This window comes from Podarcis gaigeae (assembly GCF_964106915.1).
Source record: "Podarcis gaigeae genome assembly, chromosome: 1".
In the NCBI taxonomy this organism is placed as follows: Eukaryota; Metazoa; Chordata; class Lepidosauria; order Squamata; family Lacertidae; genus Podarcis; species Podarcis gaigeae.
In genome coordinates this window covers 127345402-127373019 of record NC_139678.1, presented here as the reverse complement: position 1 = coordinate 127373019, position 27618 = coordinate 127345402, and the positions used below count along the sequence as shown (strand labels likewise).

The 27618-nt window shown below is 45.7% G+C and overlaps 1 protein-coding gene and 1 long non-coding RNA gene across 2 annotated transcripts in view; one reads left to right on the top strand and one right to left on the bottom strand.

Annotated features, from left to right (window-relative positions):
• Positions 1-27618, top strand: part of LOC310833764 — a 334495-nt gene that overhangs the window by 229174 nt on the left and 77703 nt on the right. The window lies entirely within an intron of this gene.
• The window catches only part of KIAA2012, a 91886-nt gene that overhangs the window by 42096 nt on the left and 22172 nt on the right, over positions 1-27618 (bottom strand). The window contains exons 6-12 of the mRNA XM_083754482.1: positions 23545-23728; positions 23098-23228; positions 21732-21882; positions 17544-17804; positions 16033-16158; positions 9022-9110; positions 474-549 (exon numbers count right to left, since the gene is read on the bottom strand). Coding sequence (XP_083610608.1) covers positions 474-549; positions 9022-9110; positions 16033-16158; positions 17544-17804; positions 21732-21882; positions 23098-23228; positions 23545-23728 — 1018 coding nt within the window. The remainder of the gene's footprint in view (positions 1-473; positions 550-9021; positions 9111-16032; positions 16159-17543; positions 17805-21731; positions 21883-23097; positions 23229-23544; positions 23729-27618) is intronic.

Sequence of the window (27618 nt, the reverse complement as noted above, 5' to 3'; positions counted from 1 at the left end):
CCATGGACTTTTGCTTGCAACTCCTGTCTTAAGGGCGTATTTGTGTATGAATAGGGTGAGCCCATGACCTGGATTCAGATCATCACAAAAGAATGGCCAGGCTGCCCAGGTAATGCAATCAGTGACCATTATCAGGTATCCTGGCAGACAGCATTTCTGCTGTAGACCGCCTCCTTCTGTGATGTATGTATGATGTTTAAGGGTAGTGGTCTTGGGCTGCAGGGTGGGCAATTTCAGAAGTCTATATAAGGGCTCGCACACCATTTTTCTGGGTTCTCTCCTCTCTCCTGCGTGTGGTTAGTGGGGACCCTGCTGCAACAGTTCCTTAAATAAAGATCAGGCTTACTGGCCTCTGTTATTTTCTCCTACCAATAGGGAACCCACTTAAGGACTCCATATGGGCTCTTGGATACCCCATAGGGGAAAAGGAGCAGCCCCCCCTTATAACACAGGTAAAATCCTGGCAAATTTACCCTTGGTGCTTTGCTCATTTCCTGTACTGTGCTGGTTCCCTCGCAGCTCCCCTGCTTGTTGCCTTTTCAGGGGTTCCTTTGAAAAAGAGAAACCACATTTAATTATACAGGACCACATAACACCGGTCCTGAGAGATCTGCATTGGCTCCCAGTACATTTCCGAGCACAATTCAAAGTGATGGTGCTGACCTTGAAAGCCCTAAATGGCCTTGGCCCAGTAGACCTGAAGGAGCGTCTCCATCCCCATCATTCAGCCAGGACACTGAGGTCCAGCACCGAGGGCCTTCTGGCGGTTCCCTCATTGTGAAAAGTGAGGTTACAAGGAACCAGGCAGAGGGCCTTCTCGGTAGTGGCGCCTGCCCTGTGGAACGCCCTCCCATCAGATGTCAAGGAAATAAACAACTATCTGACTTTTAGAAGATTAGAAGATATCTGAAGGCAGCCTTGTTTAGGGAAGTTTTTAATGTTTGATCTTTTATTGCTCTTCTTCTTCTTCTTCTTCTTCTTCTTCTTCTTCTTCTTCTTCTTCTTCTTCTTCTTCTTCTTCTTCTTCTGTTGGGAGCCACCCAGAGTGGCTGGGGAAACCCAGCCAGATAGGCGGGGTATAAATAAATAAATGATGATAATGATAATAATAATAATTAACAGCGTGGCCCTTGGTGGGTGAACCTCCCCGACACCCACAGAGAAGTTTTGTTCTGTTCCTGTTTTTATTACATATTTTGTGTTTTTATCTTGTATTTCTATGCTCTGGACTGCCCTGAGGTCTACAGATTAAAACTTTAATTGTTATTATTAATAATAATTTATTTCCCGCCATCTCCAATCCTGGATTCGAAATTCACAACATGTCCTTTTACTCTCCCACCAAAGAAAAGGCGGTTCCCTTTTTAATTTTCCAGCCGACTCTTCCTTTCCATCTTTCCATCAGGGCTGACACCTGATTAAAGAAATGTTCCTTCTAACTCGGAGGGGTTTTCCTATTGCCTTGGCAAGGGATTGTTCAGGAGGGGGGGGCAGGAAAACCACCCCACCCCAAAACTTAGCTTATCTAGGTGAGCCTAGCGAGGCGAGAAGACATGGCTCCGGGGAGATCGGTGCCCGATTAGAATTTAGGAGCCGACAGCTTCTAGTCGCCTGAGCGCAAGTCGCTAGACTGTCTCCTTCCTTATTCTGCTCATCTCATGATTGCATAACACTTTCTCCTTGGGGTAAGAACCGACAGTGACAAGAAAATGAGCAAATGAGGTTGCTGATAGATGAAGGAAGGAAGAGGCATATTGAGAAGCGATGAAAGAAACATCTGGTGGCAGTGGCCAATGCAAGGAAGGGTGGATAATCTCATTTTCTCTACTCCAGAGCAGAATCCCCATAGGATGCCACGCTTTTCCAAAGTGAGGCCTTTTGGGGGAAAGTCCTGAGGACCTTCTCCTTCAGCTCTGATCTTGTTGACAACATTTTACGGGCAGTGCATGAAATGTGTCTTCCGCAAGGTTGCTAGGAGAGGAGAGGGCAGGCTTTGTGCCTTGCATGTGGCAGCTTTCGAACTCAAGCCCTGGCACCTCCCATTAAAATGATCAGGGGGCGGCAAGTGATGGGGAAGACCATTCTTCGCTAGAGGACCAGACAACACTTGTGCTAGAGGGGGGGCAGATCTGCACCGTGGATTTAAAGCACATTCAATGCATCTTCAAAGCCACGAAAAAAGAGTTCTGATTGCAGCAAAATGTTCGAAGAGTAATGAAATCCCCTCTATACAAGATTGGATCCAAAAGCTGACAGAATATGCCGAATGAGATGGTCTATCAGAAAAAATAAAGAATAAATCAGAACAGGAATTTGTTTCAAAATGGGAGGTTTTCAAAGAATATCTGAAAAATAAATATAGTAGTTTAAATTCTGTTGCAGCATTCGAGGAACGTCAGTAATAGTTGCAAGGTAGATTAGATATATTAAGAAAAAGTTTAATTATGATAAAAGTGCGTCTTGGCAGTAAGTAATACGAAATCGAAATATGGAATAGACGGGAGGTTGGGTCTTTAGCATTAAGACCAATATATGTTTTATTGTTTGCTAAGAAAATTATGTGTCTATGGTTATTCCTGTGTGTAATTTGGTATTTGTGGTTTTTTTCTTTTTTTCTTGCTGTATCAATAAAAATCTTTTTTTAAAAAAAAAACAACAAAGAAAAACAAAGCCACAAAATTCCCCCCCAGAGAATCTGTAGTTTCTCCCTCACAGAGCTACAATTCACACACACACAATACTGTTCCAAGGATTCTTTGGTGGGATAAATCTGCTCTGAATGTATGGATTGGGTCTGCTGTCTCCCTTCCCTGGAGTAAGGCAGCTTCCTCTGTTCCTAAGAAATAAACCAGTTTCCTAAAAAAAAAAAAAAAAAAGATGCCCCCCCCCATTTCAATTTCTTGCCTCTAAAATTCTGGCTGCCGTTACCCCATACATGAACAATGGTCTTTTCGATTTTCCCTTTTCAGTTGACAATATACTTAAAAGAAATATTTCTGGTCTTTTTTAAAAATGCTTTTGAAAATCATTTTTTTAGTATTTTTTTGGAAAAATACTAAAACACCTAATATAGTAGACTGGCAAACATTAATGGTAAAATACTTTCAGCTAGCAAAGGTGATGGGAAGAGTTAGAAGGCAAACAAAACAAAAAGTCCACCAGGAATGGAGGATACTTAAAGAATATTTTAAGAACAATGGTATAAAGGGTAATCTCCTGGCAGACCTAGACTGAGCCTTGTAGTATATAAAGATAACTGACAATTTATATAGAAATATGATAAAAAATAGAAGAAATAAGTAACTGTGCGGTAAAAGTGTATTTAACAGATAACGTACAATGAGAATGTTTGAAAGGTTTTTTTTGAAACCTCAAATAGTTTTTCTTCTCTCTCTCTCTCTCTCTCTCTCTTTCTTTTTTTCTTTCTTCCATAAATTGTAAATTTCATAAATTGTAAATTGTAAAATAATAATAACAATCCCCCCTGGCCCGCAAGAGGGAATCTATACTAGAAGAGCAAGACTTGGAATTTAGTTTTCCAGACTGACAGATCTTGATTCTGGAAATGCGAAACCAGCTTTCACACCATGCGATTAAGAAAATTAACCAGACATATCAACAACACACTTTCTCCAATTCAGGCGTCCATCAGCCCTGTAAGCCGTAAGAATACAAGACAATAATATAGATTTCATAGAATTTAGTGCAACTGCTATACAAGACAAGGAACCAAGAAGTGGTTTCATTGTCATAACTTTCCCTCTAAAGGACCATTTTGCAGCTTTAGTTTTGTGAAGACGCCGGGAATTTGTGGAACAGATCATTGGCTCCTACAAAGAACTGCCTGAGTTTCCCTTGCTAGAGATCCATTTCCATTAAACAGGTTTGAGGCTGTTTCATTTGGGTTTAATTTGTAGTGTAGACAGACACACCCTGCCTTTGTTTGGTAGGTTTCTGGAGAGTGCTAAACTCCCCATGCAGAGAAGCTATTTTCTGAAACAGAGACATACCTTAAGGCTTCAACCTTTGCTGATTTAATTGAAGTCGGGGTTTTTTTTTTATAAACCAAATAATTCATAATATCAAATTGCTTTGGGATTGTGGCCAACAAAGTAAGGTCTGAAGAACACGCCATATACATTTGAGGTTATGTCCTCATAATAAAACATCTCTGGCCATTTTAATAATGTTTTGCAAAGTTGATTATTCCATATATGCTTTTCTTTGTCTGTCTCTGCATGTAAATTGCCGCGTAATTATCTCCTGTTTGAACATACCAGCCTTTTATCTGCACATGGGGCATAACCCTCATTCTTCAGTGTAGCAAAGACTTGGACAGCTTCCTAGAATGATAAATACCGTCAAAGACGCACTCGTGGCTCGTTGAGACATAATTTCTGTATATCTATTTCATCATGCCTGAAAATGTTCCATGGGCTTCAGCAGTTCTGTCCTATTTACTGACTTACATGCTTACTTGATCATGTTATTAGAGCCGTTTGGATTTCTGTTAACATGGTGCTGCCTTTGAAAAGGGCTTAGAAACCACAACTGGCTCAAAGAGCTGCAGCCAGATTGTTGACCAGGGTTGGTTAACCCTGGCTGTACTGGCTACAGAGTGCCATTCAAAGTGCTGTCTGTTATCAATAAAGCCCTATATGACTTTGTTGTTGTTGTTGTTTAGTCGTTTAGTCGTGTCTGACTCTTCGTGACCCCATGGACCAGAGCACGCCAGGCATTCCTGTCTTCCACTGCCTCCCGCAGTTTGGTCAAACTCATGCTGGTAGCTTCGAGAACACTGTCCAACCATCTCGTCCTCTGTCGTCCCCTTCTCCCTGTGCCCTCCATCTTTCCCAACACCAGGGTCTTTTCCAGGGAGTCTTCTCTTCTCATGAGGTGGCCAAAGTACTGGAGCCTCAGCTTCACGATCTGTCCTTCCAGTGAGCACTCAGGGCTGATTTCCTTCAGAATGGATAGGTTTGATCTTCTTGCAGTCCATGGGACTCTCAAGAGTCTCCTCCAGCACCAGAATTCAAAAGCATCAATTCTTTGGCGATCAGCCTTTTTAATGGTCCAGCTGTCACTTCCATACATCACTACTGGGAAAACCATAGCTTTGACTATATGGGCCTTTGTCAGCAAGGTGATGTCTCTGCTTTTTAAGATGCTGTCTAGGTTTGCCATTGCTTTTCTCCCAAGAAGCAGGCGTCTTTTAATTTCGTGGCTGCTGTCACCATCTGTAGTGATCATGGACCCCTTCATGGATCACTGCCTTGCCGTGGTGAAGGGGCTTAAATAACTCAGAAAAGCTATGAACTATGCTGAGCAGGACACCCAAGATGAACAGGTCATAGTGGAGAGTTTTGACCAAATGTGATCCACCTGGAGGAGGAACTGGCAAGCCACTCCAGTATCCATGCTAAGAAAACTATATGACTTAGGTCCAAGCTATCTGTACCTGCCTGGGTTCAGAGATCTTCGAGGGAAGCACACTGTTTGCTTCTAGATCAGCCCCACTGATCAAAAACATCACCATGATAGGCAGGGCCGGATTTAGGTTTGATGAAGCCCTAAGCTACTGAAGTTAATGGGGCCCTTTATATGTCCAGCTGTCCTTTGTCAACAACAAATTGTCCCTGTTTTTTGTGTCGAATATATGCAACATGGTAATTTATGGGCCTAATAGGTATCTAAAGCCATTTGCACATAACAAAATATATACCTTAACAAAGTAATTGTTTTTTTATCTTACATTTTGGAAATGTAAATTCAGCTGTTTTTTTCCTTTAAATTTTTTGGGGCCCCCCAAGAGAGTGGGTTCCTAAGCTATAGCTTGTTTAGCTTATACGTAAATCCGACACTGAGTTGCCATATCTTCTCCCCGGCAAGTTATGTAAAAGGTAAAGGTAAAGGACCCCTGGACAGTTAAGTCCAGTCAAAGGCGACTATGGGGTGCAACACTCATCTCGCTTTCAGGCCGAGGGAGCCGGCGTTTGTCCACAGACAGCTTTCCAGGTCATGTGGCCAGCAGGACTAAACCGCTTCTGGCACAACGGAACACCGTGACAGAAGCCAAAGTGCACGGAAACGCCGTTTACCTTCCCACCGCAGCGGTACCTATTTATCTACTTGCACTGGTGTGCTTTCGAACTGCTGTGCTGGCAGGAGCTGGGACAGAGCAATGGGAGCTCACCTTGTCGTGGGGATTCGAACCGCCGACCTTCTGATTGGCAAGCCCAGGAAGCTCAGTGGTTTAGACGAGGGGTCAGCAAACTTACCGTGCCTCGGGCCGGTGTCTCCAGTGCCGATCGCGTGGTGGGCCAGAGGGCGGGGGAGCGCGTGCCTATATGTGTGCGCACACGCTATTTCCGGCACACTTCTGGGTTGGAGGAGCACCGGAAATAGCTTGTGTGCATGTGCACGAGCCTCCACCAACCTGGATGTGCACTGGAAATAAAGCTTGCACATGCGCACAATGCTTGCGCATGCGCACAAGCTATTTCCGGTGCTCCTCCAACCCAGAAGTGGGCAGCCGTGCAGCACAACGCGGTAAGAGTGGGCGGTGGTGGCGGTTGCCGCGGGCCGGATAAACGTATCCGGCCCGCAGGCCTTACTTTGGGGACCCCTGGTTTAGACCATAACAGTATCCTCTCCCCAGCAAATTACATAATAAACAGTCAGAAAAGGCAATGCACGATGCCACCACAAAGGGTGTGCTGGTCCCGGGGGGAGGTTACCGTGAGGCGTGGTCAGGGACCTGGGTCGAGGGACTGTAGACTGTCCTCCAAGGGTGAAGCGGCGTCCAAAGCGAGGAGCCGGGCAAGGACGGGAACTCTGGAAGAACAGGTCTGGGTGCTCCCGCAACCTGGGACCGGGCTGACTGGCCTTTATCTTCTCTGAGGCCAGGGGCGGTCCCGGCCCCCAGGTGACCTGCCTCTCCTGGCCTTAACGCGAGCACTCCTCCTGGGAGAAATCAGTTCCCTCCGCCTCTCTGCCCTGAGCCTCTGCAGCTCAGGAGAGGCTGGAGGGTTACTGGACCCAGGGGGAGACTCACTTTCCCCTGACAGGGCTGGGAGAGGTGCACCTGCAGGCAATGGGTCCTCAATCACCTCCGGAGCCAGAGTGGATTCACCTGGTGCCTGCTCCTGAGGATCTGGCACAGGTGCAGGCACTTCAGAATCAAGGCCCTGCCCCAGTTCAGCCGGCCTTGGAGGTGGGGACTCCTGTGCAGGCTGGGATCCCTCCGGTTCAGCCTCTGAATCAGATTCCCAGGCTATCACAAAGGGATATGATACTAAGATGCCTGCACCAGTGCTGAGTGCGGTACGTTGCGGGAATGTTTCTGTGTATCGCTGGCAGCGGGAGTTTGCAAAAGTGGTCTCCCTCATGCCGAGATGAAAAAGCATTGCTCAGAGGGAACCTCGAGCACAGCAACAGAGACATGTCAAAAGTATACAAGCAAGCGCTTTAACATCTGTAGATAAGAAAAGTATAGATTTGTTTCTCCCTTGGCAGATTACAAGCCTGTTTCTGGTGGTGGGGAGCTAAATTCAGACGCCAGATAGGCTCCTTCTAACCCCCAGGTCCAGAAAAGCGTCCCAATTGCATTCGAAGAACATATGCAGACGTGTGACCAGTTTACCACACATACTTTCCATCGCATGTGTTACGAGAATTTTAAGGTCTCAAATGTGGAATAAATATTCATAAATGCACACATATCTAAATATATGAAACATAGGTCTGAAATAGTATGAGCAATAGAGCAATCCTGAAGCCGTTTTGACTCTCCCAATGACCTCAAATATTCCTCTGCAGGAAGGGAGGCAAATGGGGAAAGCCTTCGCATTGACTTTTTGCTTGCAACTCCTGTCTTAAGGGTGTATTTGTGTACGAATAGGGCGAGCCTGTGACCTGGACTCAGGAACTAAAGTATTGACCATCACAAAAGAATGGCCAGGCTGCCCAGGTAAAGCAATCAGTGACCATTATCAGGTATCCTGGCAGACAGGATTTCTGCTGTAGACCGCCTCCTACTGTGATGTATGTATGATGTTTTGAAGTGGTGGTCTTGGGCTACAGGGTGGGCAATTTCAAGAGTCTATATAAGGGCTTGCGCACCACTGTTCAGGGTTCTCCTCCCTCCTGCGTGTGGTGAGTGGGGATCCTGTTGCAACAGTTCCTTGAATCAGGCTTACTAGCTGCTTTTCTTCTCAATATACTCTGGTTGGTCTCTGTTATTTTCTCTTACCAATAGGGAACCCACTTAAGGACTCTGTTCGGGCTCCCGAATACCCCATAAGGGAAAGGGAGCAGTTTTTCTTATAATATATGTTTGCCCACACATCACATTATTACGATGACTGTATTGGAAGGAAGATACAGGTGACCAAGCAGTTCCAGGAGAGACAGGATACAGTGGTACATTGGGTTACAGATGCTTCAGGTTACAGACGCTTCAGGTTACCGACTCTGCTAACCCAGAAATAATACCTCGGGTTAAGAACTTTGCTTCAGGATGAGAACAGAAATCACGTGGTGGCGGCAGCAGGAGGCCCCATTAGCTAAAGTGGTACCTCAGGTTGAGAACGATTCCAGGTTAAGAACAGACCTCCAGAACGAATTAAGTTCTTAACCTGAGGTACCACTGTATTTTGCTCATTTCAAAATCAACAAAGTGGGGAATCTGAAATGTGGCCCTTGCTACCTCCCTGCTTGGCCCTCAGAACTCTTCCCAGGCTCTAAATTTCACCTCTTACCAACCCTGCTATACCCCCTCTTTGTGTGATTTAGCCTGGCTGGAATGTGTCCTCGAACTCTGAATATACCTCTTGGCTTGTATGGATGGACAATAGAGAGCTGTATGTTTGTGTGTGTTGAAACTGTAGTTTGAATTGTAGCCATTATTTCCTAGTCAAAAAAATGAGGAATATCTCTTTGAATAAAATTACAAGTAATTCACAATGGCAAATCATACTTTGCCTCTTTCATAGCTCTGCCAAATCTCTGTATGAAACCAACCTTCCCACGCAGTTCTTCAGCCACAGGCGGGGTCTCCGGTGACCTTATGGAAACAGCTGCCCTCGTTTTAAGGAATAATTTGCCATCCCCTGCAATGAAAACCAGAAGTATCCCAGTGATTACGCTTGGTGCATTCATAAAAACTAAAGAAAGGTGTGCCCTCTGCTTAATTGCGATGACTCTACCAAATACTGAAAACCAGCAACACTAAATCATCACACAAGCAAACTTCTCCCATGTGAGGCAGAAATATTCGATCAAAGTTTATTTTCATGAATTAAGCACAGGCAACCACAGAGTTCACGGACAAAGCGACTTTCCCCTGGCTTTGTGAATGAACCAGATTTACAAATTTGTTTTAGTAGTAAGGTTAAAGCTTACTGGGAAATGATATATAATGAAATGAAAAGGAAGTTTAAGATAACATTTTTGAAAACAAAGAAACCCAGAAGCTTTTCTTTTGGGATTTTTAGGGACAGAACTACCTAAAATGTATAGAAACTTATTCATGTATGCTACTACAGCGGCAAGAATGTTACTTGCCCCAAAATGGAAAGAAGTAGAAGTTCTGGCAAAGGAAGAATGGATACAAAAACTTATAGAATATGCAGAAATGGCAAAACTTACTGGAAGAATAAGAAATCAAGATAACAAACTTTTTTAAATAAAAGAATGGAAATGGTTTATTGAATATTTACAGATAAATTGTAAACAGATAAAAACATTGGCAGGATCATTGTAATAACCTGCAGTTTTATAGGAGTATATATTTAAAGAAGATGAATAAATGAGTAAATTAAGTTAATTTGGATATGGAAAATATATTAAAAACAAATTTAAGGAACTGCAGAAAGGGGGGGAAGGAAGTCAAGTGTTGAAATGTTAAAATGATTGTAAAATTAGTGAAATGTATAAACTTGAATGTATAAATGTATAAACTTGATGCCTAGACAGCATCTTAAAAAGTAGAGACATCAACTTACCAACAAAGGTCCCTATAGTAAAGCCAAGTAGTGATGTATGGAAGTGAGAGCTGGACCATAAAGAAGGCTGATCGCCAAAGAATAGATGCTTTTGAATTATGGTGCTGAAGGAGACTCTTGAGAGTCCCATGGACTGCAAGAAGATCAAACGCATCCATTCTGAAGGAAATCAGCCCTGAGTGCTCACTGGAAGGACAGATCCTGAAGCTGAGGCTCCAAGACTTTGGCCACCTCATGAGAAGAGAAGACTCCCTGGAAAAGACCCTGATGTTGGGAAAGATGGAGGGCACAAGGAGAAGGGGACGATAGAGGACGAGGTGGTTGGACAGTGTTCTCGAAGCTACCAGCATGAGTTTGACCAAACTGCGGGAGGCGGTGGGAGACAGGAGTGCCTGGCGTGCTTTGGTCCATGGCGTCACGAAGAGTCGGACACGACTAAACAACTAAACAACATAAACTTGAAAAGAATGGTCCCTGCAAAGTGGTTTCATAGGGATGGGGAAAGGCCTTTCATTCGTAGCATTCTATTTGCGAACTGCGAGGAAGAGCCCTGACGGGTTAAACCGTAGGCCCATCTAATCCAGAGCTTGAGAAGTTCATTTTGAAAAGGAATTAATTCCTCGCTCATCTATCAACGACTACCAGTCCCGATGCGATGTTGGAGGCAATATGCCTCACAGAGGCACTGACTTGCACCCAAGATGGAGGGGGCCCGGCGCGCGCCATGTGTGTGTGACATCATGCGCGTCATGCGAGCACCACATTGCATCATTGGGAGAACACCATGCATGGAGCCCAACCCAGACGACCTCAAGGGCTGGTGGCTCCTCCCCTCTCGCATTCAGGAGGAGCCGGCCGTTGAAGCCATGCCTGGCTCTACGCTCAGCCTCCTGCATCCCCTCAACTTTGAGGGGGTCCGGCCCCCTCCCAACAGATGGGGAGGTTGACGACACCTCAGCCCCATAGAGCCATAGTTGTCAACCGTCCCTTATTTGGCGGGAAACTCCCTTATCCCAGCGCCGTGTCCTGCTGCTGTCCCTTATTGATGATGTCCCTTAAATTTCCCGGGTTTCATGCTCTCCAGGCTCGGGGTCCTCCGCCACGAGAGAGAGCATGCCTCAGGGGCGCGTCATGAGGAGACGGGTAGCAGCGGGCGGGTGACAGCCCCTCTCTTGCGAGACTTCCGCCGCGCTGCCAGGGGAAGCCGGAGGCAGCAGCGGCAGTGGCGGCTGAGGAGGTGGCCTGAGGGAGGAGGAAGAGGAGGGAATGGGGAGAGATGCAGAAGGGCGGTGCTTCAGCGGCCGCGGCAGCGTCGCAACTGCCTCATGCCGGGCTTGTGGGCAGTGCGGGCGAGAGTCTCTCTCCCTCCCCCCCTCTCTCGGGTGGGGAAGGGTCGATGGAACTCCTCACGCCAGGACGACGGCAGCCCCGAGGTGCTGCTTAGCCAACAAGTGTGGTATCTCAATGTAGTGATTTCCCCTTCTGCATCCCTTTCATAACTCTATTTTTATAAATCATTTGTCCATCCATAGTTCAAATTTTTACGACAAGTTTTCTGTCAACCCTGCCAATGTATGTAACTCTTTACAATAGCTTTTCAACTAAATTATAAACTTTCCCCATTCTTTATTAAAGAGGTCCTCTTCCTGGTTTCGAATTGTGCCTGTAAGCTTTGCCATCTGGACGTCGTTCATCAGTTTTGTCTGGCACTCTTCTTTGGTGGGAGTTGTAGACCCTTAGGATCATCTAGTCCAACCCCCTGCAAAACACAGTCAGTGGCAGCCAAAGCAGCATGGCTCCATGAGTGGCAGATTTCTGTATAATCTAAGCCAAAATCCCTGATTTTGCCTGCTGATCCCTTATTTTCGAGGCTGCTGGTCCCTTATTTTCAAATCTGTAAGTTGACAGCTATGCAGAAGCTCTTTCGCAATTAAATAAGAAAATAATCTTAATTATAATTTTTAAATACCCCAAAACAATCCAGATAACCCAAGCAACTGAGCCGCGCAAAGTGCTGCAAGGGGAAGAAAAATCTCCTCAGATGCACTAATCAGTGTGGCCTAAGGACAAATGTCTTTTTAACACCCTATAGAAAGAGCAATCAGGGCCCATAATATTTTAAGCCCACAAACCAGTTAAGCTACATCCGTATCAGTCAAGGTCCTGTTAATGCTCCTGGCCTTCTTGACACAATGCTAAAACGAAATTGCAAGCACTTTTGTTGCCCTAAGGGCTTAGCGGTGTGGCACATATTTGCACATAGGTCAGAAGGTGCAACACTTCAGTTCTCGGCATCTCCCATTAAAGGGATCCCTGATAACAGGAAGGCCAAGGGACCTTGACTCGCCATCAGTCTTCAGCGCAGGCAATATTGCAAGGGGCCCCTTTTGCGTATGGTGGTTGTAGTAGCAGGAGGCTAGACTCCATCCTATGCTCATTTGATGCTGCACAGCAAAGCATTCCATATCTCAAACTGATTTAAAAATAAATAAATAAATAAATATTTATACCCCGCCTATCAGGCTAGGCTTCCCCAGCTACTCTAGGCGGCTTCCAACAAAATATTAAAATACCGTAATACATCAAACATTAAAAGCTTCCCTAAACAGGGCTGCCTTCAGATCTCTTCTAAAAGTCTGGTAGTTGTTGTTCTCTTTGACATCTCGTGGGAGGGCGTTCCACAGGGTGGGCGCCACCACCAAGAAGGCCCTCTGCCTGGTTCCCTGTAACTTGGCTTCTCACAGTGAGGGAACCGCCAGAAGGCCCTCGGTGCTGGACCTCAGTGTCTGGGCAGAACGATAGGGGTGGAGACGCACCTTCAGATATACTGGACCGAGGCCATTTAGGGCTTTAAAGGTCAGCACCAACACTTTGAATTGTGCTCGGAAACGTACTGGGAGCCAGTGTAGGTCTTTCAAGGTGTTATGTGGTCTCGGTGGCCGCTCCCAGTCACCAGTCTAGCTGCCACATTCTGGATTAGTTGTAGCTGTAGTTTCTGGGTCACCTTCAAAGGTAGCCCCACGTAGAGTGAATTGCAGTAGTCCAAGCGGGAGATAACCAGAGTATGCACCACTCTGGTGAAGCAGTCTGTGGGCAGGTAGGGTCTCAGCCTGCGTACCAGATGGAGCTGGTAAACAGCTGCCCTGAACACAGAATTGACCTGTACCTCCATGGACAGCCGCGAGTCCAAAATGACTCCCAGGCTGCGCACCTGGTCCTTCAGGGGCACAGTTACCCCATTCAGGAACAAGGAGTCCTCCACACCCACCCACCTCCTGTCCCCCCAAAACAGTACTTGTCAGGATTCAACCTCAATCTGTTAGCCGCCATCCATCCTCCAACCAGCTGTGACTTCCCCCAATACAGAATGGGGAATAGCCTATGGTTACCAGATCTTTTTTCAATGAATCCGGGGACACTTTTTGAAGCTGAGTAGCAACAGCGAGTCAGTAGTGGGGATGGTGAGGCAAAAGACCCTGGGCCCAAGCACACATGCATATTGTATAAAGGTGCAAAGCCCTTCTTTCGCACCTTGTGAAACATAAATGCGTGGAGTTTTTAAAAAACTGGGCAACAGCCGCTCGCTCGCAACTTCTAAGCCTACCCCGATCAGTCAAAACAAAGGGGGAAGAGGGCAGGAGATCGGTACCGCTTGACGTCCACGGTTCCTTTGGCAGTGGCGGAAGCAGCGGCAGTCAGCAGCCCGGAGTCAGTCTGGTAGTGCAGTTGGCTCTGGCTGGCTTCAGGAGCTGCTCGCTGCCATGGCGCCCACCATTTTTCCTTGCCAGAAGTTCCGGCAAGGAAAAATGGCGGTCGCCACGGCAGCGGACAGCGAGCAACTCCTGGAGCCAGCCAGAGCCATCTGCACTACCAGGCTGGCTCCGGGGTGCTGAGGCTGCCGCTGCCACATTTCCCGGGATAGATTTGCAAATCCGGGGACATTCCGGGACGGAATTTGTCCAGGGACAGATTTGCAAATCCGGGGACTGTCCCTGGGAACCGGGGACATCTGGTAACCCTAGAACAGCCTCAAGGCTCTCTCTATATAATATAATATTATATATGCACATGGTTGCTAAAAGGCCCGATAGGGTATCTGAAATCTCATTATGACTCATGTGGGATACAAATCCTCTGCAAAGTCCAGCTATTTTCTTCCAAGTTGGTAAACAACTGGGAAAAACCAAAGCGTTTAAATACAGATGCTGTCTCCTTTTATCACTCACAGGATTATAGTGTTTAGCTTGTTCCTGTTTATCTGAATGGGAATATTTGCAACCCCAGGAGTGCGGATAAAGATAACCATGATTAAAGAGAAAGAAGCAGAGAAAGAAAGATTTTGTGTAAATATGTTATTGCCGGATTTGGGAGAACTAACACCATGCTGTGGAGACTTAATTAAATGTTAATTGTTTGCCAAGAGTTCAAGGGCAAATGCTTTGGAGCATGAAAAATTAGAAGACATGAATACTGAGGCTGGAAGTATATTCTGGTTGAAAAATGGAGACAAGGGGAAAAGCATAAAGAATTTAATTTTTTTACTGTGACCAAGCTGCAGAGTTACTCCTCTAAAGAGATCCTGGTCACAGGAAGCCAAAAGTCTGCATACAATTTTAAGATGGCCAAATGGAAAATAGAGCTGGGCTCCTGCATCTTTAGTTCAGAAGCAGGGATTTCAATAGGAGCAGGGGCTGGGTCTTCTTTTGGATCCAGTCACGCAACTTGAATGCTGTCTGCCATTTTGAATGCCACGGAATTGGCTGGGGGCTGCGAAGGAAAAGGCCCACGCTTCCTCATCTGTGTAGCTTGAATTGAAAGGGTGGTGGCACAGCTACCTCTGCTATAAGAGGACTTCAACCCTGATGCGGAGGGTGCTTTGGGAGTGTGCAACATTGGTGTTAGATGTGTAGGATTTGCCTTGCCGCTGTGCCCCGGCCCTGTGGTGTCTTTGGTTGGTTTCTTCTGTACAGGACTGATGGGGCTGTGATGTCAGCACGCAATCCTATGATTGATAAGTGGAGAGGTGACATCCCCATGGTTGCTGTGGAACCATCTGTGCTTGTTAACATGCAATTTCTAGACTGTTTTGCTATCTTATTTTGCTGCTACTGTGTATAATGCATAGGATCTAATCCATTGCGCAGGTATTATACTAGCATTAATGGCTGCCACTGCCAGCAAGACTAGGAATACTCTGCCCAGTGTGTGTTTTTGTACTAGACCTGGAGAGTGGGGAGTTGACTTATAAGCCAACAACATGCCAGTCAAATTCTGAAGATTGCATTGAAGTGCATTTCAGAAGTGTGGTGACTCATATTGGCTGGCTAAAACACAGTACAAATACCCGACCAGATTATAAATGAGCTACCATCTCCTTTAGATACTTTCTACAGAGTAGAGAAATACACTGCTTCTATTGCGCAAGTTCCAATAACAACTATATCTATCTATCTATCTATCTATCTATCTATCTATCTATCTATCATCTATCTATCATCTATCTATCTATCTATCTATCATCTATCATCTATCTATCTATCTATCATCTATCTATCTATCTATCTATCTATCTATCATCTATCTATCTATCTATCTATCTATCTATCTATCTATCATCTATCTATCATCTATCTATCTATATCTATCTATCTATCATCTATCTATCTATATCTATCTATCTATCATCTATCTATCTATCTATCATCTATCTATCTATCATCTATCTATCTATCTATCATCTATCTATCATCTATATCATCTACCTACCTACCTACGTACCTACACACACACACACACACACACACACACACACACACACACAAAAATAAATGCACAAATACACACAAATATTAACTGCTGTGTCTGAGCATAATAAAAACAGTATTGTCTGAAGAAGAAAAACTGTTCTGGCTAAACAAGTCATTCAGGATATTATGTGACATTTGGGTTATACGTGCAAAGTTAGATGTGCAATCTGTTCCTTTTGGACAAGAGACTTAACCACAGTAGATTTTTACATCCACCTTACCTTCTTTGTCTGGAATGAATCCAGAGTGCCTGGAATCGTCAGTAGTTTGGACGGATCCCAAGGGTGATGGATACGGGATTTCTGTATCAGGGGGGAGATGGTGGAGTGAGGTGCCATTCTGATGTTCTTGAGAACAAAGAAGGGGGAGGGGGAAACAAGCACATGTTATTAAAAGTTAAATGCTAGAAAACAAATTTGCCTTCTTTTGTATGTCTAGAGCACAACCATAGATTTAGCCAACTTAACTCCAGAAATATACAGTGGTACCTTGGGTTACAGACGCTTCAGGTTACAAACTCGGCTAACCCAGAAATAGTACCTTGGGTTAAGAACTTTGTTTCAGGATGAGAACAGAAATTGTGCGGTGGCAGCGTGGCAGCAGCGGGAGGCCCCATTAGCATAGCTGTCAACCTTCCCTTTTTTGCGGGAAATTCCCTTATTCCAGCGACGTTTCCCGCGGCTTCCCGCTGCTATCCCGGATTGTTAGATATCCCGTAGACTGTCCCCAGGGCAGGTGAGGCTGCTGATCCCTTATTTTCAAATCTGAAAGTTGACAGCTATGCCCATTAGCTAAAGTGGTACCTCAGGTTAAGAACAGTTTCAGGTTAAGAACGGACCTCCATAACGAATTAAGTTCTTAACCCAAGGTACCACTGTATCTCTATCTTCCAGTGCTGTTTCCTCCACTTTCCCTTAGAGTTTATGTCAAGAGCTATTGGAATTCTGCACATCTCTGGGTTTGATGAACCAGGCAAGAAGCCACCAACTGGAATGAAACTCAGCATTTTAAGAATTTCTGCATGGTTTGGTGTTTTGTTTCATTTGCTTTAAAGGCAAGTTCCTAGCTCTTGTGACTGTGGAGAAACTTGCTTCATATGGTAGCTATAAACTGTAGACCACAAACTGATGTAACCATCAACCATTTTGTGTGGTCTTTTGTCCATCTGGCTTAGTAGAAGAAGAAGACGAAGAGTTTGGATTTGATATCCCGCCTTTCACTCCCCTCCAGGAGTCTCAAAGCGGCTAACATTCTCCTTTCCCTTCCTCCCCCACAACAAACACTCTCTGAGGTGAGTGAGGCTGAGAGACTTCAGAGAAGTGTGACTAGCCCAAGGTCACCCAGCAGCTGCATGTGGAGGAGCAGGGAATCAAACCCGGTTCACCAGATTACGAGTCCACCGCTCTTAACCACTACACCACACTGGCTCTACACTCAGTCCACAATCCACTGGGGGAAGCAAACCAGGTGACCTCCAAGTGCTGTTGAACTACAGCGTCCATCAACCCAGCAAGCCTGGCCAATGACCAGGGATTGTGGGAGCTGTAGTCCAACGGTTACCCAGAGGACACCGCTTTGGCGATGCTTCGTCTACAGCCTGGACTCTCAGCAGCTTGAGATGGGAGTCTTTCACAGCTGGAAGTGAAGATGCCATCGCTTGAACCTGAGATCTTATGCATGCAAAAAATATCGCCCTCCCCCGAAGAGGGATACATTGGGCGCCACCACAGACCTCTTTGATATTGGCTGTTCTTTTCAGAATGCTCTTCTTTCTTTCTCATTTTCCTTCCGTTGAGCAGAAACTCTCCATTATTTATTGGAGGTAGGTAGAAACTACCTTGGGAAGCCTCCGGGATCTCACTATTGATCATCATCCTCTCCTGCTGCTGCTGCTGATTTTTATGTTGTGGCTCTAAAATGAGATCATTCGGCAAAGGAGCCTGATGCTCCTCACAGATATCGACCTCAGGTCTGGGTTCATTACAACTACTTCCTGAAAGGTGAGAGAGAGAGAGAGAGAGAGAGAGAGAGAGAGAGAGAGAGAGAATAAATGGACTTTATTAACTAACATACAGGTTTTCACAGCATCTTAAAAAGCAGAGACATCACCTGGCCAACAAAGGTCTGTATAGTTAAAGTTATGGTTTTCCCAGTAGTGATGTATGGAAGTGACAGCTGGACCATAAAGAAGGCTGATCACCAAAGAATGGATGCTTTTGAATTCTGGTGCTGGAGGAGACTCTTGAGAGTCCCATGGACTGCAAGAAGAACAAACCTATCCATTCTGAAGGAAATCAGCCCTGAGTGCTCACTGGAAGGACAGATACTGAAGCTGAGGCTCCAGTACTTTGGCCACCTCATGAGAAGAGAAGACTCCCTGGAAAAGACCCTGATGCTGGGAAAGATGGAGGGCACAAAGAGAAGGGGACGACAGAGGACGAGATGGATGGACAGTGTTCTCGTAGCTACCAGCATGAGTCTGACCAAACTGCGGGAGGCAGTGGAAGACAGGAGGGCCTGGCGTGCTCTGGTCCATGGGGTCACGAAGAGTCGGACACGACTAAACGACTAAACAACAACAACAGGTTTTCACCCATTCTCTCACAGACCCTCAAAGTGTCCCTGTTTTCCAGGGGCCATCCCGGATTTACAGAAGCCATCTCGGTTTCTGATTTGATCCTGGAATGTCCCGCTTTTTCGCAGGACATTCCTATTTCAGTGGAGAAACGTTGGAGGGTATGGAGTTATGCAAGCCCCAAGTCAATGAGATAAGTAACTATACAACCTTCAGAAGACATCTGAAGGCAGCCCTGTATAGGGAAGTTTTTAAAAAAATGTTTAATGTTTTATTATCTTTTTATATATGATGGGAGCTGCCCAGAATGGCTGGGGCAACCAAGTCAGATGGGTGGGGTATAAAAAATAAAATTGTTGTTGTCGTCATTATTGAATAAGACTTTGCTATTTTCATCCAAGAAATGTTGGAGAGTATGCACTATTATTGCAACATCCCAGTTGCTTTTATGCACTGTGAGCCTGGGCTCAAAACTTAAAATGCAAAAGCTAAAAGTGACACCCCACCCCCCACAAACGATATTTACCTATTGCCTTATCTACCTGGCACCAGAGCAAAGCACTTTTATATTATAATGCAAATAGGGGAAAGAAACAATTTTAAAAGGTAAAGGGACCCCTGACCATTAGGTCCTGTCGGGACCGACTCTGGGGTTGCGGCGCTCATCTCGCTTTATTGGCCGAGGGAGCCGGCATACAGCTTCCGGGTCATGTGGCCAGCATGACTAAGCCGCTTCTGGCGAAACCAGAGCCGTTTACCTTCCTGCTGGAGCGGTACCTATTTATCTACTTGCACTTTGATGTGCTTTCGAACTGCTAGGTTGGCAGGAGCAGAGACCAAGCAACGGGAGCTCACCCCGTCGCAGGGATTCGAACCGCCGACCTTCTGATCGGCAAGTCTGATCGGTTTAACCCACAGCGCCACCCGCGTCGTACACATTGCTGTGGTTTTGCTCTTAGCTGCCTTTTTTCTGGTATTATTGGGACAGTACCTAAGCTAGCCTGCAAGGTGGCCCAAAACAGGGATATTGAACACATACTCCCATTTGCCCCAGGGAAGCACAGCCCATAGTTGGGGACTATAGCTTGTAATCCAACACTAAAAAAATGATAAAGGACCTCTGGACGGTTAAGTCCAGTCAAAGGCAACTATGGGGTTGTGGTGTTCATCTTGCTTTCAGGCTGAGGGAACTGGTGTTTTTCTACATACAGATTTTATTTTATTGCTTTATTGAACTTAAAAACAACAACACAAAATCAAAATTGTCAATAACGAATAATAATAATAAATAATAATAATAATAATTTATGTCCCACCCATCTGACTGGGTTTCCCCAGCCACTTTGGGCGGCTTCCAACCGAATATTGAAAACAATACAGCATCAAACTTGAAAAACCTCCCTAAACAGGGCCGCCTTCAGTTGTCTTTTAAAATTAAAATAGTTGCTTATTTCCTTGACATCTGATGGGAGGGCGTTTCACAGGGCAGGCGCCACTACCAAGAAGGCCCTCTGCCTGTTTCCCTGTAACTTCACTTCTTGCAACGAGGGAACCGCCAGAAGGCCCTCGGTGCTGGACCTCGAAGAGTTATCGATATTTATTACACATTATCACAGTCTTCTTCGAGTTGTGTTGACTTCCTGCCCACTCCATCTAGCTTTAAATGTATATTTATCTAGCGCACTATTTATATTTATTTCCAATAATCGCAGACAGCTTTCTGGGTCATGTGGCCAGCATGACTAAACCACTTCTGGCGCAATGGAACACAGTGACGGAAGCCAGAGCGCACGGAAACATAATTTACTTTCCCACTGCAGTGGTACCTATTTATCTACTTGCACTGGTGTGCTTTCGAACTGCTAGATTGGCAGGAGCTGGGAATGAGTAACGGGAGCCCACCCCATCGCAGGGATTCAAACCGCCGACCTTCCGATCAGCAAGCCCAAGAGGCTCAGTGGTTTAGACTACAGCGCCACCCGCAACACTATCTGGAGGGCAATGACTTGGCCTACAAGATGTACTCTGTAGCAGGGATGGGCAGAAGGTAGACCGGCTTCTTCTGGTAGAGATGTGGCTGATTTGCAATAGACAGGCAAGGGTTTTGACTTCTACTTGTCGTGGGTTCAAGCCCCACGTTGGGCAAAAGATTCCTGAACTGCAGGGCACTGGACTTGTAGATCGCCCTCGTGCAGTGGCGGAGCGTGGGGGGTGCAGGGGGGGCCGGCCGCACTAGGCGCAACATCTGGGGGTTAGGGTTAGGGGGCGCAAATCCACGGGTTAGGGGGCACAAATTACTTGCCTTGCCCCGGGTGCTGACAACCCACGCTACGCCACTGCCCTCGTGGTCCCTTTCAGCTCTGCAAGTCTATGATCTGGTTGAGGCCTACTGTTGTTTTACCTCAAGTAAAGCACTATGTGCGCTTTGATTCAGGCAGGGGGAGATCTTTTTGAAGTTAGCACCGAGACTGCCTTTGATGCAGGTACAGAATTTGAACGTAGCTGGGAATAAGCCCTGGCGTGTTGTAAACAAAAAATTGCCCTTTTCCCTTATGGGGTATCCAAGAGCCCATATAGAGTCCTTACATAGGTTCCCTATTGGTAGGAGAAAATAACAGAGGCCAACCAGAGAATATTGAGAAGCAAAGCAGCTAGTAAGCTTGATCTTTATTCATCTGTTGCAACAGGGTGCTCCCCTCACACGCAGGAAAGGAGGAGGACCCAGAAAAATGGTGTGCAAGGCCTTATATAGACTTTTGAAATTGCCACCCTGTAGATCAAGACCACCCCCAGAAACATCATGCATACATCACAGAAGGGGTGTAACCTAAGACCACCCCTCAGATACATCATGCATACATCACAACAAAGGTGGTCCAAAGTAGAAATTTTGATATTGTTTTTCTCCTGTTTTTGTTGATCTCCTGTCTGGCAGGTTATTTGATTGGATTTCCTGGGTAGCCTGGCCAGTCTTTTGTAATGATAAATACTTAGTTCCTGGGCCATGTCACAGGCTCACACCTTATTCAAACACAGACATACCCTTAAGACAGGATTTGTGAAGAAAAGACAAGGGGGAGGCTTTTCCAGTGTGACCTTGCAGAGAAAACATTTGCTCAGTTTAGGAATCAAAATGGTTCCAGGTTGGCCTTCCTGTGCTGATCTATGTATGTGCGGTTATGAACATTACCATATATCTAAGACCATAAAATCCCTTTTACAGCGGAAACAGTTATTCTGAGGCGATAACGTGAGCGATGCTATAACTGGCATTGCCCAGAATGGGGGACGTTCCCCTTTACTGAATGTGCACCTGCCATTTATCTAGGGTGGGGGTGGTTTTACCTCTCAGGTTTTTTGCCTGGGGCTCCCGTTCCAGCTGAACAAGCAGTGGGAAGGCCACAGGTTCTTTGGGAAGTTTTCCAGATTTAAGTTTTTCCCTATAAGCTCTGGGCAAGTCTTCGGATATCTGAGGTAACCTGCAAATCTCTGGCACCTGGAGAAAAACAAAACACTTCAAAATGTTTTAATGTTAGGGTTTTTTTTTTTTTTTTTTGGTCGGGGGTGTTTTTGACAGCACTCATTTTGACGCCACCCATATCCAGTCACCCCAAATGGCATTTCTGAAAATTGTTACCCAACAATTAGGGAAGGGCTCCACAGGTGGGTAGAGTTTCTGGTTTTGGAACTATTACGTTTTCCTGCATGCTTTCAATTGAAAGCATTCTGAAGAATCGGGAGAATCCATGTTTGTACTTGTAGTTTAAACACAACACCTAGCATATAGTTAATCATGCTTAATCCCCTTTGATTTCAGTGGGGAAATGCCACCTTGTCCTATGTGTGATTACTCAAAAGTGAGCCCCATAGAGATTAATATGACTTACCTATAGGTATATGAGTACAGAATTGCAGCCTAAGCCATACTTAACTTCGCTGTGCTGCACCCAAGGGTGTTGCCCTCTATTTCACTATTATTCATGTGTATTGTTTTGGGATTATTAGCTGACAGTTCATCAGAAGCAGAAGGCTGCCAGGAATGGCATCACCGTTCGCCATTTTGCAAAACAACTTTTTTTGGGGGGTAACCGCAACAATGTCAAACCAAAAAAATGCCACTTAAATCTTGCTGCGATAGGGTGAAATATACTCGGAATCGAGAGTGGATTTCATGCTCTTTATTCAGCTCATAGTGGTGAGGAGGAATGAAAGTTCCCCCAAAGTATCTGCTTTATATACATTATTTACACAATGGGCTGAACGTGATTGGCTAATTCCGGAATTCTCCTGTAGGCCAATCAGGTTGTGGATTCACTTCCATCTGGAGCTGGATTGGGTGGCTCCTGCAGACCAGTCATACTGCTGCATTGTTCTAGGACCAATCAGACTGCTGCACTCTGAATCCTATTGTTCTAGGACCAATCAGACTGCTGCACTCTGAATCCTATTGTTCTAGGACCAATCAGACTGCTGCATTTTGGATCCTATTCAACTCAGTACATAACATAGGGCATCATGCAAGACCATGAAAAAGGGATTGCTGGGCAGGCTATGTCCTTTCCAGATTATTTTCATTTATTACATTAATGATCCCATCTTTCTTCTACCGTGGGACACAAAGCAAATCACATGGGATTTCAGAGTGGTCTTCAATCCAGGCCTGGACCAGACCTGGACCTGCTAAACTTTTGGGGGTAAAACAAAAACGGACCTTCTTCCTATGTTCTTCCATGACTTCACTTTGCTCTGGCCTTGTTCCTGGTTGAATAGGAGAGAACAAGTCCGTAGTCACAGGGTTTCCTTTCTCTCTCTCATGTTTGCCCTTCAGATACTTTTGGTTAACTGTGGAAACCAAGAGGAGATGAGAGATCCAATGCAATCATCCTGATCAGAGATGGGGAGAAATTTGGTTTCATTCACATTCTAATGCAAATTGACTTAATCACCATTTTTCTGAAACAAGATACAGACCAAGATGCGAAATTCAGCAGGTGGAAACATGGAATTTTCTACCTTTGTCCTGCATTTAATCCTGCATTTTGAGACTGTTGCCAATCAACAAATTATTTGCCTCTGCTTTTAAAAGGCAGAAACAAATGCTGTCGTTAGCAATCCTCAGAATATTTTGAATGGCTCACAGCAGCCTTAACTTTCTTACCGCTGTACGTGATCTTCTTTCCAGAGAAGAAACCGCCATAGAAAGTCACGTGGGATTTCTCACACCAAAGCTCAGAAGTATCAATGCTGGTTTTGCCCGTTGCTTGATGATCTCTGGGCTGGTTTGCCACTTCTTCACTATGTTCTTGAACCTCCCCCTCTCCGTGAACTTCCACCCATCGGTCCTAGGAGATGACACAAATGTACACTTGAAAAGCAGCATTTATGGGAACATAGAGGGTGGCGCTGTGGGTTAAACCACAGAGCCTAGGGCTTGCCGATCAGAAGGTTGGCGGTTCGAATCCCTGTGACGGGGTGAGCTCCCGTTGCTCAGTCCCAGCTCCTGCCAACCTAGCAATTCGAAAGCACGTCAAAGTGCAAGTAGATAAATAGGTACCACTCCGGCGGGAAGGTAAATGGCGTTTCCGTGCGCTGCTCTGGTTCGCCATGCTGGCCACATGACCCGGAAGCTGTACGCCGGCTCCCTCGGCCAATAAAGCGAGATGAGCACCGCAATCCCAGAATCACCCACGACCGGACCTAATGGTCAGGGGTCCCTTTACCTTTACCTAGAGAGCTACCTTATACCAAGTCAAAATACTAGCTCAGCATTGTCAACAACAATGTCTGGCAATGGCTCTCTGGTCCACTTCATGCTTCAGATTTTGGACGCCATTATCAAGAAGCAAACAGTAATTTAATTAAGTATATATTTACGTGGTGTGGGTGTGGGAGTCCACTTACCTTGGGCCACTAATAATAATAATAATAATAGTGTTTATTATTTGTACCCCGCTCATCAAACTGGGTTGCCCCAGCCACTCTGTGTGGCTACCAACAAATATAAAACCATAATAAAACATTAAATATTTTTCATGCAGGTCTCATAGTCTCTGGGATTAAACCAGAGGTTTTCTTTTTAAAAAACAAACAAATTGCTCTACTCGCCAACACTTCAGTTTTAAGCCAGCAGAGGGAGGCCGGTGGTGCAAAATTCAAAGACTAAAGGGATGGAACTGAAGACTGGAGTTGATTTATAAAGGATCTCAGCTTAGAGCTTTTCCACACTTAACTTTTACCCTGCTCTTTCCAGGCACAGCCTGCGATTTAAAGCTGTGTGCTGGTCCCGGGGGGAAGGTTACCGTTGGTGTAGTCAAAGTCCAGTCCTGGGTCACTAGCCTGGAAACAGTTCACAAGGAGCGGGGCGAGGTCCGAAGCAGGAAGCCGGGCAGGGACAGGAACACTGGAGGGTCAGGTCTGGGTCCGGGCAGGAACAGGTACTCAACAATGATGTTGTTCCCGCAACCTGGGACCGGGCTGACTGGCCTTTATCTTCTCTGAGGCCAGGGGCGGCCCCGGCCCCCAGGAGATCCGCCTCTCTTGGCCTTAAGGCGAGCACTCCTCCTGGGAGAAACCAGTTCCCTCCGCCTCTCTGCCCTAAGCCTCTGCAGTTCAGGAGAGGCTAGGGAGTTACTGGACCCAGGGGGAGACTCTCCTTCCTCTGGCAGGACCGGGAGAGGCGCACCTGTAGGCACTGTGTCCTTAATCACCTCTGGAGCTAGAGTGGAATCACCTGGTGCCTGCTCCTGAGGATCCGACACAGATGCAGGCTCTTCAGATCCAAGGCCCTGCCCCAGTTCAGCCGGCCCTGGAGGCGGGGACTCCTGTGCAGGCTGGGATTCCTCCGGTTCAGCCTCTGAATCAGATTCCCAGGCCATCACACTGTGTGTCCAAGTGCCCTTTTTTTTGCACCAGAGCTTTCCCCACGAAACCCTCTCTTTTAAAATATATTCTTAGAAAAGCCCACCCCACCCCCGAGACCATTCCATTGTAACTATCCAACCTCCCCAAATTTCAACACCTCTTGCGATGGTTTGACCCCTTTCCGTTTGAACAGTACAAATTCTACAAATCCCTTCCATATCTCCCCCAAATCATTTCTCCTGCATATTCCCCGTCTTACCTCAATAGCACATGTTCATTTATCATTAACAGCTATCTCCCACACCTTTTTATACTGTTCTTCCATTTTATATTCACCTTGCCCCTTCCAAAACCCACTATTTGAAGCTGAACCGTAGCAGACAGCAATTTGTGGAAAACCCATAACGATGTTTGCTCCGACTGAGCACCAATTATCAGGTTTTCAAAGGGGAAGCTCTGAGGCAGAAAAACAACAATGTTTGGACATGGAGTGTTGCAGACCTCTGCCTGGAAAGATCGGGCAAAAGGTGGATAAGCCCTTAGCTAGGCCAAGGGAAGATAAACAAAGGCTGCCTAAGTCGGGACAGTGTTGTGGCATCATTCTACAATACTCACAAGGCTTTCCTACATGTATGTTGCAGGCATACGTACACAGGGCATAGCTGTCAACTTTTCCCTTTTCTTGTGAGGAATCCTATTCCGAATAAGAGAATTTCCCTTAAAGAAAGGGAAATGTTGACAGCTATGACACAGGGCTCCATGTGTGTTTCCATCCCTATGTGAAGTCAGGGCTCATGAGAGAACAAAGTGGTATCATGTGGAAGAGAGTTGTTAGTTTCTGTTTTATCAGGTTTATCAGGACAACAAAATATGTTTGGCTTTGCTGACTTCTGAAGGGTGTAAGCAAAGCACGAAGCACTTGCAACTGAAGCTGCAACATGCTAGAGAATGTGTTCAGAAAGGACTCGTAACGGTGTCCTATATGCCAGGTAATGAAATTCCTGCTGATTTATTGTCCAAGGTTGTTCCAAGGGATCAACACTGTACCTATGTACAGAAATTGGGTTTGTACTGAGATTTGTACTGACATGCTGCCCAGTGGTGTTCACAGAAAGGGGGAGGATATTAGTTTCTGTTTTGCCACTGAGCAGCTGCTTGGAGTCGCAGGACTCTGTTTACATTCCAGGGATTCCATACTATTGGAAGTCTCACGGGAAAGGAGACGGGATGTGGCGTTAGTGGTTTCCTGTTTCCTTTGTTCCTTTGTTCAGTTGCTCTCTGCTCTCACAGAGAGAGGATGTATTTTTCTTTGCTGTCTGCGTAGCTTAGAAATAAAGCATAGCATGTAGCCAAACCTCTCGTCTCTTTCCTGGGCTGGAAACTCTGCTGAAGAATGTGCCTGAGGCCTCATCAAAGGCTCAGGTCATTAAACACGTCGGGAGGCGATTCTGAAGATTCGGGGGAAGAAAATGAGCTTTATCAGCTTGGCCGAGCGGAGATCCCGACAGAATGCCCCCCTTGTTCTCTTACAATGGCAATGGCGGCCACCTGAGAAGCGCCGGAACTGAGTTCTGGGGCGTTCCTGATGGAAAAAAGCCCTGTTTATAGGCCATGAAGAAGAAGGAATTTCAACATGTGCACCTTCTACAACAATGCCTATGGCCTAGCAGTGGGGGGAGGCCCTGGCCATTGGTCATGCTGACTGGGGTTGATGGGGCCACAGGTTCCCCATATGAGCATCTCACACACCTAGCCGAAAACTTTGGTCATTATCGACACACCAGTGCAGTTAGGGGAAATGTACAAAACTAGTTCAAATATATGTTGGAAGTGTAAGGAAAAAGAGGGAACATTTTATCATATGTGGTGGGATTGTAAGGTAATTAATTTTTTTTGGGAAATGATATACAATGAATTGAAGAAAATGTTCCATTTAACATTTGTTTAAAAACCTGAGGCATTTTTGTTGGGGATCGTAGGGAAAGACCTGCCAAAAAATTTGAAAAAAACATTTTCATGTATGCGACAACGGCCGCGAGAGTTTTGGTTGCACAAGGATGGAAGACTGAAGAAACCCCAACTAAAGAATCATGGCAAGAAAAATTGACGGACTATGCAGAACTGGCAAAATTGACATATAAGCTACGGGACAAGGATAACTGTGACTTTAAGGATGATTGGGAACCTTTCACAAAGTATCTGAAGACGCAACGAAGTGAACTGGGCTCCTTGGCAGGTTTTGAATAAACATTCACAATTCTTTTACTGATAATAATCAGCTAAACAGTTTGAGGATCTATACAACTTTGTAACATGCAGAAAATAGCATTACTGGAGAAACCAAAGACTGGAACTGAGGGAAGTCAGGGGG